The sequence below is a fragment of the Symphalangus syndactylus genome, chromosome 8, assembly GCF_028878055.3.
Source record: "Symphalangus syndactylus isolate Jambi chromosome 8, NHGRI_mSymSyn1-v2.1_pri, whole genome shotgun sequence".
Lineage (NCBI taxonomy): Eukaryota > Metazoa > Chordata > Mammalia > Primates > Hylobatidae > Symphalangus > Symphalangus syndactylus.
The window spans coordinates 123,846,785-123,857,246 of NC_072430.2; the positions used below are offsets into that span (position 1 = coordinate 123,846,785).

At 55.3% G+C, this 10,462-nt stretch overlaps 1 protein-coding gene across 15 annotated transcripts; it reads right to left on the minus strand.

The window, feature by feature from the left end:
• Nucleotides 1-56: 56 nt before the first annotated feature.
• ATG9A (autophagy related 9A) lies at nucleotides 57-10,394 on the minus strand. 15 transcript variants are annotated; one of them, XM_063645139.1, is made up of 17 exons: nucleotides 10,245-10,381; nucleotides 9,720-9,884; nucleotides 9,167-9,215; nucleotides 8,653-8,784; nucleotides 8,501-8,544; nucleotides 7,600-7,664; nucleotides 6,076-6,237; nucleotides 5,736-5,877; nucleotides 4,771-5,519; nucleotides 4,534-4,687; nucleotides 4,250-4,429; nucleotides 3,320-3,568; nucleotides 2,948-3,126; nucleotides 2,726-2,843; nucleotides 1,754-1,976; nucleotides 1,422-1,567; nucleotides 57-1,127 (listed from the first exon to the last, which is right to left on the minus strand). In XM_063645139.1, the coding sequence occupies exons 4-17, from the start codon at nucleotides 8,753-8,755 to the stop codon at nucleotides 1,122-1,124; spliced, it is 2,520 nt and encodes an 839-aa protein (XP_063501209.1). In that variant the 5' UTR covers nucleotides 8,756-8,784; nucleotides 9,167-9,215; nucleotides 9,720-9,884; nucleotides 10,245-10,381; the 3' UTR covers nucleotides 57-1,121. The 15 variants fall into 15 exon arrangements, with proteins under 15 accessions (XP_063501209.1, XP_055146679.1, XP_063501208.1 ...); XM_055290704.2 differs by having other exon boundaries at nucleotides 9,167-9,218; XM_063645138.1 differs by lacking the exon at nucleotides 9,167-9,215.
• Between the last annotated feature and the right edge of the window lie 68 nt (nucleotides 10,395-10,462).

Consider the following 10,462-nt stretch of genomic DNA (forward strand, 5'->3'; position numbering starts at 1 on the left):
CGAGTCCCCATCCCATTTGTCTTGTTCCCAGGATTCTAGCCGCGCAAGACAAGAAGTCTGGTCAAACTCCCTTTTTATTAAGGGTTATCAAGCTGTACACGTCCCTACCCTGCTCCGCTCCGAGTTCGGGCAGCGCAATTCACCACTCTCCCAAAGCCGACCACAGCTGGGTGAGGGGTGGGACAGAGAGTAGGAGCAGTCCCAGCATGCAGTGCAGCAGCCCAAAGCCTCGGGCAAGGCATCGCCCTTCATCCCCCTCCAGGGGACAGCGAGATGCGGGCCAGAGCTCTTTTGCTGGGACATACACAGCCGAGGTCACCCTCCAGCCTGGTCTGTCCCATGTGCAGATGATGGGGGGTATGATAAGCAGCAGTGAGGGCCCAGGAAGACCTCAGTCTCCTGGGGGCCCATCCTAAAAGGTGGAAAGGGCAGCAAAGTATTTCCATCCTGCTCCTATAATTTAGAAACCTTCTTTCTTAGTGTCAAAATATAGCGTTGAGGGGAGCTGGAAGCTAGGGTCTTCACCCTAACGCAAAGCAAAAGCCGAACGGAATGGGAGCAAGCGAACAGAACAGGAGCAAGCAGCACACACAGGCCAGTGATGTGCAGGAAGCGGAGAGAGGTGAGCCGGCTGCAGCACTGGGCGAGAACTGCGGGTGAGGTAAGGGCCACAGCCTGACCTGCTCATCTATTGAGGGGGCTAGGGAAAGTTGCAGGAGTTGAGGGTCCAGGCCCAACCTCCCCCCTCCACAGTTGGCACAGGTTCTCCCTGCTTGGCAGCTTCTATCGTGGGCAGCCCTCTGGGGACTTGCAGGGGTAAGTGTAAAGGTGGCAGTACTGGGGCTGGGCTGGGGACCGGTTTCTAGCACCACACTCTGAGCCAAGGGGGTCCCGGGGATGAGGCTAGAGTCCTGTGTGCCCTCGGTTCCTAGGCCCCAAATTCCTCTCCTGGGGCTGTGGCAAGCCCAGTGTTGGCACCTCCCTTGGCCAGGCACAGACACACAAACACCACACACGTGGGGCCAGGCAACACTCAGAGGAGCCGTCCCATGGCAGGCAGACGGGATGGCAGGGCAGCGGTGGCCTCCATCCTGGGCCATAGGAACCCTGCTCAGCCTTGTCTATACCTGTGGAGAGAAAGGGTTGGTAATGGAGATAGTCTTCAGCTACTGTTTGATATCTGCTAGCCCCATAGAAACCTAGAGGTAAAGGGACAGGAAAGGTTGATTCCTGGGGAGGCAACGGAAGGAAAAACCAAGCCCTGCAGAGCAGTTGAGAAAAGAAGGGTTAGTGTATTTTGGAGGGGAGGGTGCAGTATCTCTGTGTGTGGGTGGGGCATACCTTCTTTCCCCTGAAAAGCTGTTACCTCACCCTGGAAGTTATGATTTCTGGCAGTTTTTCCTGGGCTCCGGGGCCCTTACCTTGTGCACCTGAGGGGGTAGCTCATCCTCCGAACCCTCTTCGGGCACGGGCTCAGGGTGCCTTGATGCCGACTGCCCGTCTTCCGCCCACCCTCCAAGAGGCAGCCGAGAGAAATGAGAGGGAGCCCGGGGCACTGTGCCAGGATCTGGAGAGACAAGTAAGAGTAAGCATACTCATAGAAGGAACACAAGAATGAGGAACAGGGCTGGGGGGCTGCTTGGGGGTAAGTCTTTGGGTCTGTTCCCTCAGACCTCTTTCCTCCGCTTGAGAGGCCCTGGAAAAACCACCCTTTCCTGCAGCCTCTGTTTCCTCCTATACCCCCACTAGATACCTGTGATGCCGCCGTAGCGCCTCTGGAAGCCCCCGTGCAGGGCGGTGGTCTCGGGAGCTCCAGGCCGGGGTGCTGCACAGGGATAGCTGGCAGAGCGAGGGATAGACTGGGGGGCCCGGGCGCCCTCTCCCCCTTCATCAGGGGCGCTTTCTCCACTCTCATCACTCTCCCGGCGGTGCCATACATGCCGCTCAGGTTCAGCCTGGGCCTGCTGCTTGTGGAGCTGGAGAAATGGGGGGCTCGTTAGTGGGGGCAGAAGGATGTCCATCTGAAACAGCTGCCCTCCAACCTTGTATCAGTCAGTTCCCGCTTTACCCCTTCCCTGAGAATCCTTGCCTGAGAGCACCTATTATGTTAATAGTGTGTAATATACCTCTGATCTTTACAGGTTACATTCACAGCAGATCCCCCGAAGAAGCCTGTGTTGTTATGGCCCTCATTTTACCTATTCATTTGATTCAAGAACAAACTGACTGATGGTCTAAGTGCCAGGCACTCTTTTAGGTGTGGGGAGATAGCAGTGAACAAAACAGACAGAAATGCCAGCCCTTGTGAGGCTTATATACTGGTAGAGGAGATATGAAGTAAGCAAATAAATAAGGAAAAAACATGGTATGTCACATGGTGCTAAATGCTATGGAGAAAACTAAGACAGGAAGATTCAGGAGGGTGGGCAAGGGAGCCTTTTACTGACAGTGATCAGAGAAAATCTCAGGGAAACGGCAGCTGCAGAAACCCGAGAAGGAGAAGGAGGAGGCCATCTGGATATCCCAGGGAAGTGGATTCTAGGCAGGGGAAACTGCGAGTGTGTGAAGGCCCTGGATGAGAGCACGCTTAGCTAAAAAGGAAATTAAGAAGGTAGATATGGGAGTGGAGGTGGCAGAGCAGGTAAATGGCAGAGAAGGGTTTGGAACCCTGGTCTTGCTTCTCCGCATCTAAACCCTCTACTCTGTTTTTTAGCTGCGCACTCACCTGGTGCATATAGAGGGCATGCAGGCTCATCTCTGTGGACGCGTATTCTGACAGCACCAGGCTCTGCAGCTGTCCTTCCCACACGCTGCTCCCAGAGCTGGCTGTCCTGGCATCCACCCTGTCTCTCCCAGCAGAGACAAACAGCACCTGTGAACTTTTCTGAGACCCACATAAGCTGCTGAGGGCTGCCGTGCCCTCCCATCTTGGCCCCCATTTACTCACCCAGAGCCTGTCATGGTGCTGTGAGCCCGGCCTGTGGGCACCTGCCCGGGTTGCAGCGGGGAGAAGGAGCGCAGGGCAGAGGCCACTTCAGCCCTGTGCCTGGAGCCCTGCAGGTCTCTGGGCAGTGGAGGGCCCCGGCAGGATGAGCCAGCTACCACATTTGCAATAAGGCTCAGGGGCTATGAACGAAACGGGTAGGTAGAATTCTTGAGGCAGGAGAAAGGTCTCTGGGGTCCCCTAGTATTCTGTATCTCAGGCCCCAGTGGCACATACTGAAGAGACAGAAGGAAGCCTTCCACCCCATGCCCGGTCCTCAACTCCCAGCTCCTGAAGTCCACTCTGTCCATCATCTCCCAGTCCCCAGGAACACACCTCAGACTCAGATTGTAAGGACTGGATAGACGTAAAGAGGGCATTTTCAGGGAGCAGACCCCCTTGGGCGAGGCTAGCAGCTGCTCCATCCCGCTGAACCTGCTCTTTGAGGAAGCCTAGGAAGGCTGTGCTCTCACGTGGTGGCTGCCAGCCAGGGTTGGTGATGGCAAAGTGCATGAGTGACAACTCTGTCTTTCCATCCTCAGCTTGCTGGTACACTGAGGCCTCTGTCTGCCCAGCAGATAGCCACTGCACAAGGAAGAGCAGAGTAAGCAGGACTGTTCTTTCCCAGGAGCCTTCCTGCACCTTTCCTGTTAGCGGGGAGGCCTTACCCTTGGATTGACAGTGCACTGTCAATCTTTCCCAGGGCCCTGGTGCCCCCCCTAGACCCAGGAGGGGCCGCATGCTGAGCCAGTTACTTGTGTTGTGCCTTTTTTTTTTTTTTTTTTTTTGAGACGGAGTCTCGCTCTGTTGCCCAGGCTGGAGTGCAGTGGTGCGATCTCGGCTTGCTGCAAGCTCCGCCTCCCAGGTTCACGCCATTCTCCTGCCTCAGCCTCCCGAGTAGCTGGGACTACAGGCGCCCGCTACCACGCCTGGCCAATTTTTTGTATTTTTAGTAGAGGCGGGGTTTCACCATGTTAACCAGGATGGTCTCAATCTCCTGACCTCGTGATCCACCCGCCTTGGCCTCCCAAAGTGCTGCGATTATAGGCGTGAGGCACTGCGCCCGCCCGTGTTGTGCCTTTCTTAAGGGAGCTTGGCCAAGGGTGAAAATTAGGGCTGAAATCCAGCCCAGGCTCCCAAGCAGTGTGCCCCTGGCATAGGACTGCCTTTGTGTGACTCAGGAGAGGTGTCTTTTTGCGGTTTTCCCAAAGACACTGTATGTTCCAGCATCATCCCAGGCCACCTGGTTCCCTCGTCTCCCAGTACCTGGGGATGACCATGCTGGCGAACATCCATCTGAGCAAAGGAGCAGGTATCTCCCACACCAACGACCTCCACAGTGAAGTTTCGGAAGAAGTCTATAATCTCCAGGGCCCGTGGGCGCAGGCAGAAGATGAGGATGAGGGGTGTGACAATGGGGCTCAGCAACTCTTCCAAAATGAACACCTAAAAGGGCGGGACCAAGGTCACAGGCGAGCAGGAGGGAGCCCAGCCCTCACCACCGAGCTACCAGCCAGTCTCTAGCAGGCCCTAACTCCAACTCCACTCACTGCCTTGTACTGGAAGAGCTGGGCAAACTCGTCCCGGGTCTGCGAGCGGTGGGCATTACCCTGCCAGTGGTCAGGCATGTAGTGGATGTGAGCGAGGATCACGCGGAGCAGCTGCTCAGGGCAGAACACCATGTGCTGGTCCGGGATAAAGGACCTAGTGGGATCAGGATCATGGTGAGATGTATGCCTTTCCCAGGAATGCTAGCCGGCTTGCTCCCGCCTGCGGCCCTGGCCCACCTGCACACGGTCACGGTGACCCCCAGGAGTGTGACGGTGGTCAGCACATGTTCCACAGCCAACACATCTTCGTCATAAATGGTGAGGGCAATAAGCACAGCCAGGATGGAGCCAGCGAAGAAGGCTCCATTCTTGGCCAGCAGTGTCAAAAGAGGTGACAAGAAGCAATTCATGTACTTGGAGGCAGGCTTGTAGCCACGGTTGAGGCGGGACTGCAGCTCGTGCTCCAGCTCGTTGAAGTGGCGGAGGTAGCAGCGGCCATAGAGTGACCAGCAGCGTGCTCCCAGGGCCCCCGGCTCCCGCTTCAGCACCTCAGCATAGCTGAAGAAGGCATACAGGATTTGCCATATGAGGATGAGGGGGCACAGCAGGAAGTTAGCAATGCCAATCCACAGGATGCGGTTGCTGAGGCGCTGGGCCAGCTCTAGCCGTTGCCCCCCACGTTTGTACTCGGCCTTGAGGCTCCATTCATTGAGAAACAGAGAGCCAGGACCCCAGAAGAGGATCAGCTCAAAGTTGTACTTGAGGCCACGGGTGAAGAAGACGGCTTCCCCGAGCCCAGGCAGGCGGAAGCGCAGAGGCAGGAGGGATTTGTTAACCAGTGCCACCATGTAGTTCTGGAAACGGAGGATGCGGTGGTAGATGTCCAGTTCTGTCAGCTCACGTTTATGGATGCAGATCTGATGCTCCTTCTGTGTCTGCACGATCCGGGCCTGCACTTCCTGCCATGTGCAATACGGAAGGGCAGACTGCGGGGTGGGGTGGGGAAGAGACAAGGTATGGAAGGTGGGGTTGTTGCCTCGACCCCTTTGCCCTATATTAGAAGTGAGGTTCAGGGGTTGTGAGCTTAAGAGACACTTCCTGACTTGTCAATGACAGATAAGGATAACTGATGCCCAGGAACACACCTACACCTCCCAATACGTCTTAGACTATGGGCTAACTGCCCAACTTCCCAGTCTTACCATAGGGATGCGCAGAGCATGCAGGTAGAAGGAGTGGATCTCCCAGTAGCAGCAAATGTTATAGATGAACTTGATAAGCCGGTGGATCCAGAAGACACCAGCAATGACCAGGATGGTGATAAGGGAGCCATTTTCCTGAATCCTGGTGGGGAAAAAGTAGGGGAGGAGAGGTGGCCTTTGAGGAAGGAGTCTTGGCAGAGACGCTGCTATCCTGAAGTATTTTTGCTAGACTGAGCCTGAGTCAGTTCTGGAGTATGAGTTGCTGCCTCAGACTCCACTCTATTACCCACCTGCTAGCAGAACTCAAGACCATGGTGTCCTCTTGACTTGCAGTCCTTACCTGGCACTACAGACTTGAGCAGGCAAAAAGGCGTCTGGCAGAGTGACCTTGACGGGTTCGGTAGGGTGAAGACTGTGGTTCACCATCTTGTTGGCAAATAGGATGTCATAGTCCACGCAGCTGACCAAGAAGGTAGTGAAGGCAACCACAAAGAGAAACTGCCTGGGGAGTTGGGAAGAGGTGCAGTCTGAGAGCCAGAGAGGCCCCAGTGAAACCCAGTGGGAAGAGAAGAGTCTGGAGGTGGCAGAACAAGACTGGGAAATGGAAGGGCCTGGAGAACTCCCAGTGGGTCCTCTCTGCTCCTCAGCCCCACAGGACTGTCTCAGGCCCACTGTTTGCTCTTAGCCTCAACTGCCACGGCTGCAGCCTCCTTTCCTCACCTCATGGTAACCTCAGCCACCACTACTGGACTCTCGAAGGTTTCATCCTGTGGGTCTCTGATCTCCAGTCTCTGATTTCCTTTTGAGGTTGTAGTTAAAAGCCCTTGGGGGAGTTTTCTGATTGAGGGAGGGCTTCCTAACCCCTTCCCCTTTGGCAATGCTATATGGCTTCTCTCTCCCAGGAGGCTCTCTGCCTAGGAGCAGGCCATGGAACAGCCAAGGCAGAACAGAGGCTCTTCTCTGTGGCTGGCATCTCTGAGACCTCCTGACTGAACAATGTACGTTCCATTGGAGCGTTGAGATGATCAAGGTCAAGGCCTCTGCATTCTCTTTTTTTTTTTGAGAGAGTCTCACTCTGTCAGCCAGGCTGGAGTGCAGTGGTACAATCTCAGCTCACTGCAACCTCCACCTCCCAGGTTGAAGCAATTCTTGTGCCTCAGCCTCCCAAGTAGCTTACAGGCGTGTGCCACCACACCCGGCTAATTTTTGTATTTTTAGGGCCTTTCAAAGTGCTGGGATTACAGGCGTGTGCCACCACACCCAGCTAATTTTTGTATTTTTAGAGCCTCCTAAAGTGCTGGGATTACACATGTGAGCTGCCGTGCCCAACCAAGGCCTGGGTTCTCTTCATGGAAGAGATAAGGCTTGGAAAGCTTGTCTTGTAAGAAAGCTTGGCTGGGCATGATGGCTCATGCCTATAATCCCAGCACTTTGGGAGGTTGAGGCAGGCAGATAACCCGAGGTCAGGAGTTCGAGACCAGCCTGGCCAACTTGGCGAAATCCCATCTCTACTAAAAATACAAAAAAAATTAGCCGGGCATGGTGGCGCATGCCTGTAGTCCCAGCTACTAAGGAGGCTGAGGCAGGAGAATCACTTGAACCTGGGAGGCAGAGGTTGCACCAAGCCAAGACTGCACCACAGCACTCCTGCCTGGGGGACAGAGTGAGACTCACTCCGTCTCAAAAAAAAAGAAAGGTGAAGCTGTAAGTTTTGGTGCCACACCCAGTCCCTGAACTACAAAGGTTTACAGAGTTTTAGCCTAGGACTGAGTTGTACTGGCAGGTTGGGCCAAGAGTGAGTGCAAGGAGAGGAAAGACTAAGATGTATTCTTTCACCACATCATCTGTCCCTTCTTATACTTACATGAGCTCAAAGATCTCCCCAATGAGCATACATGTGAAGCCATTCTTCTGGTGCAGATTATAAACGTATAATTGTTAAGAAAAAGTGGTCAGTAAACAAAGCAGGTAAGAGCACAGACTTTGGTGTCAACACACTCAAGCTTAAGTCCTGGCTCTGTGACTTTCTAGCTGTGTGACTTTACCAAGTTACTTAACCTCTCTAAACTTTTGTCCGTCCATGGTGGTATATTAGGAATAAATAACACTTCTCTCATAGGAGTATTAGGTCTGAGATAATGCATGTAAAGTATTTAACACAGAGCTGACACAGAATGAGTCAAAAGATGTTACTTATTACGATTATTTACATCCCATCAAAAAGGAGGCTCGGCTGGGTGTGGTGGCTCACGCCTGTAACCCTAACACTTTGGGAGGGCGAGGCGGGTGGATCACTTGAGGTCAGGAGTTCGAGACCAGCCTTGCCACATGGTGAAACTCTGTCTCTATGAAAAATACAAAAAATAGCCGGGCATCGTGGCAGGTGCCTGTAATCCCAGCTACGTGGGAGACTGAGGCAGGAGAATCTCTTGAACCCGGGAGGTGGAGGTTGCAGTGTGCTGAGATCGTCCCTGGACTCTAGCAGCAACAGAGACAGACTCCATCTCAAAAAAAAAAAAAAAGAGGCTCACCCTTAGAAAGCCTCCTACAAATTAACACCACAAAGTGGACACAGGCACACAGATCTTGGTAAATGTGGGCTATCATTACTTAACGATGATTTCACCAGCCTCTTTCAGCCTCAGGATGAGCTCCATTCCCCCTTCCAGGTATTAGAGTCAAACCTACCCCCACCTCCCACCAGAGACCCGGCTTAGAGAGACATTAAAGGTCCCAGAGCTCCGACTCAGAAACACAAAGGATATTCGAGAGAAGAAGAGGTCAAGGTTTTCAATATGGTGCCAAGGTGCTGTGGGATAGGAACAGAGATGTCAGAGCCCTGGGAGAACACAAGCCCCTTGCTCTCTCCATGTTCTTCCATCAACTCTCCCTATGGCTGTCATGTCCAAGAACTCACACTTGCTCCCCTCGGCGACGTGCACCAACAGGTCCTCCTCCCCTGGGGGTGAATCACTATAGGAGGCCTCTAGGCGCTGGTATTCAGTGTCAAACTGCGCCATCACCACCGCCCCCTGTCCACCTTGACCACCTGCCAATAAGGAGAAAGAAGAGACCCTGATTCAGTTCCAGCTGCTGCCCTTGGGCTGCCCTGCCTAGTGCCAAAAGGAGAAAGTACCCTTGGGCTTTGTCTCCACTACCAGCCTCCTTGGCTCAGAGGCAGAGGAGTAGTAACACAAGGAAGGCAGTAAGCTCAGGGCTGGGGGAGCCTTAACTCTGGCCAGTCTGGGTGTCTAGTGCTGCCTTCCTGGCCCAAAGCCAGAATCTGTCCCTTTGTTGGGGGCTGTTTCATCTTCTATTTAACGGACAGAAGAGTCCCTCCCCCCCCCATCCTGGGAACCCTGGTCTCCCAAGAGACTAGCAGTTTGGAACCACTTTGCAAACAAATGTTTGAGAAAAGCACATGGCCCTACCAGCTCCATGGACAGTATGTGCTCCTCTCCAGCCTTCGATGCTCTGCAGCTGCTGGAGAAGATGTCAGGCCCCAGAGAGTGGGGAGTGGGGATAAAAAGGAACCCAACCCTCCCACCCATCCACACCCCGCAAGAGGAGGCCAAGCATGGGGCAGGAAGGCTGCAGTGGGGAAGAAACACCCTTCCAGCCCAAGACTAGGAGCACTTCCTTTGGCTGTGCTAAACAGGGCCACTCTTCCAACTCCAGGGTCTCAAGAAGTAACTTAGGGACCCCCTGGAGAATGAGTGGGTACAGGCCTGAGGCCAGGGGCCCTGCCCCACCTTAGCCTCAGAAATTACATACTTCTCAGGGTCCACAAAACCCCAAGAGTCTTTCCTGAAGAGGACCTTTCTGGTCAACCCCTTCTCTTACTTCCCTAGCACCAAAGATCCAGCCGGTGAGCAAACCTTCTGGATGGGAAACCTTGACTGGGTCAGTGTAGACCCCCGATCCTAGCTGAATTTGTGGGTTCCCTAGGTCCTGTAAGCTAGACATGGTCGAGGTGGTACTCACCTGTCCGTGCAGCCCCTGGGGGCCGTGGATCTTGGCCCAGCCTGGCCCCGGTGGGATTCCCTGGGCTACTGAGAGCCCTGCCCCTCAGGGAAGTCACCACTCACAGGGTCAGTACGGACCAGGGCCCGTGGAGCCCCGGCCGGCTGGGCCTGGGCTCAGGGGTTCCTGCGGATGTTGCGGGGATCGAGTCAGCCTTACAGCTGATAGCCCGGGTGGGCTGGCTTGCCTCCCCACACCCAGCCGCGGCGACCGTGGACCGGAGTCCACCTCGCCCCAGGGTCGCCCGGCCCCAGGCCAAGGGCTGGCAGCTCCCAACAGCGGACAACCTCGCGCGCGGCCCCGGCGCCCGCGCGCGCCCCCGTCTGCGCGCGCCCGCAATCAAAACATTCCGGCTGCGCGCCCCCGCCCCGCCGGCGGCGCCCCTTCCTCCGTTACCCGCCGCGAGCTCACTTAGGGCTCCGCAGGCACCCCTGCGCAAGGCCAGACACGGGGCCTGGGATTCCAATAACCGGTCTCACGTCTCACCTCAGGAACAGCGAGCGACGCGGGTGATTCCAGAGGCTCCGCCGGCTCGGCTCGGCCCGGCTCGGCCCGGCTCGGCCCGGCTCGGCTCGGCCCGACCCGGATCGCTAGGCCCGGTGTCTGCCACTCACTGTCACCCGCAGCCAGGCTGGCCAATAAGCACGGGGGGTGGAGACACAACGGCCAATTCTCGGCTTCAGGGACGGGACTAAAGGCTCGAG

What these genes read in the sequence shown, in the direction of transcription:
- ATG9A (XM_063645135.1), bottom strand. Translation starts at nt 8,755, where the DNA reads ATGGCGCAGTTTGACACTGAATACCAGCGCCTAGAGGCCTCCTATAGT. An exon ending in CCTTACAATCTGAGTCTGAG is followed by an intron (nt 3,127 to 3,319) that starts GTGTGTTCCTGG and finishes TTTCGTTCATAG; the next exon opens with CCCCTGAGCCTTATTGCAAA. An exon ending in GCGCTACGGCGGCATCACAG is followed by an intron (nt 1,568 to 1,753) that starts GTATCTAGTGGG and finishes TTGTCTCTCCAG; the next exon opens with ATCCTGGCACAGTGCCCCGG.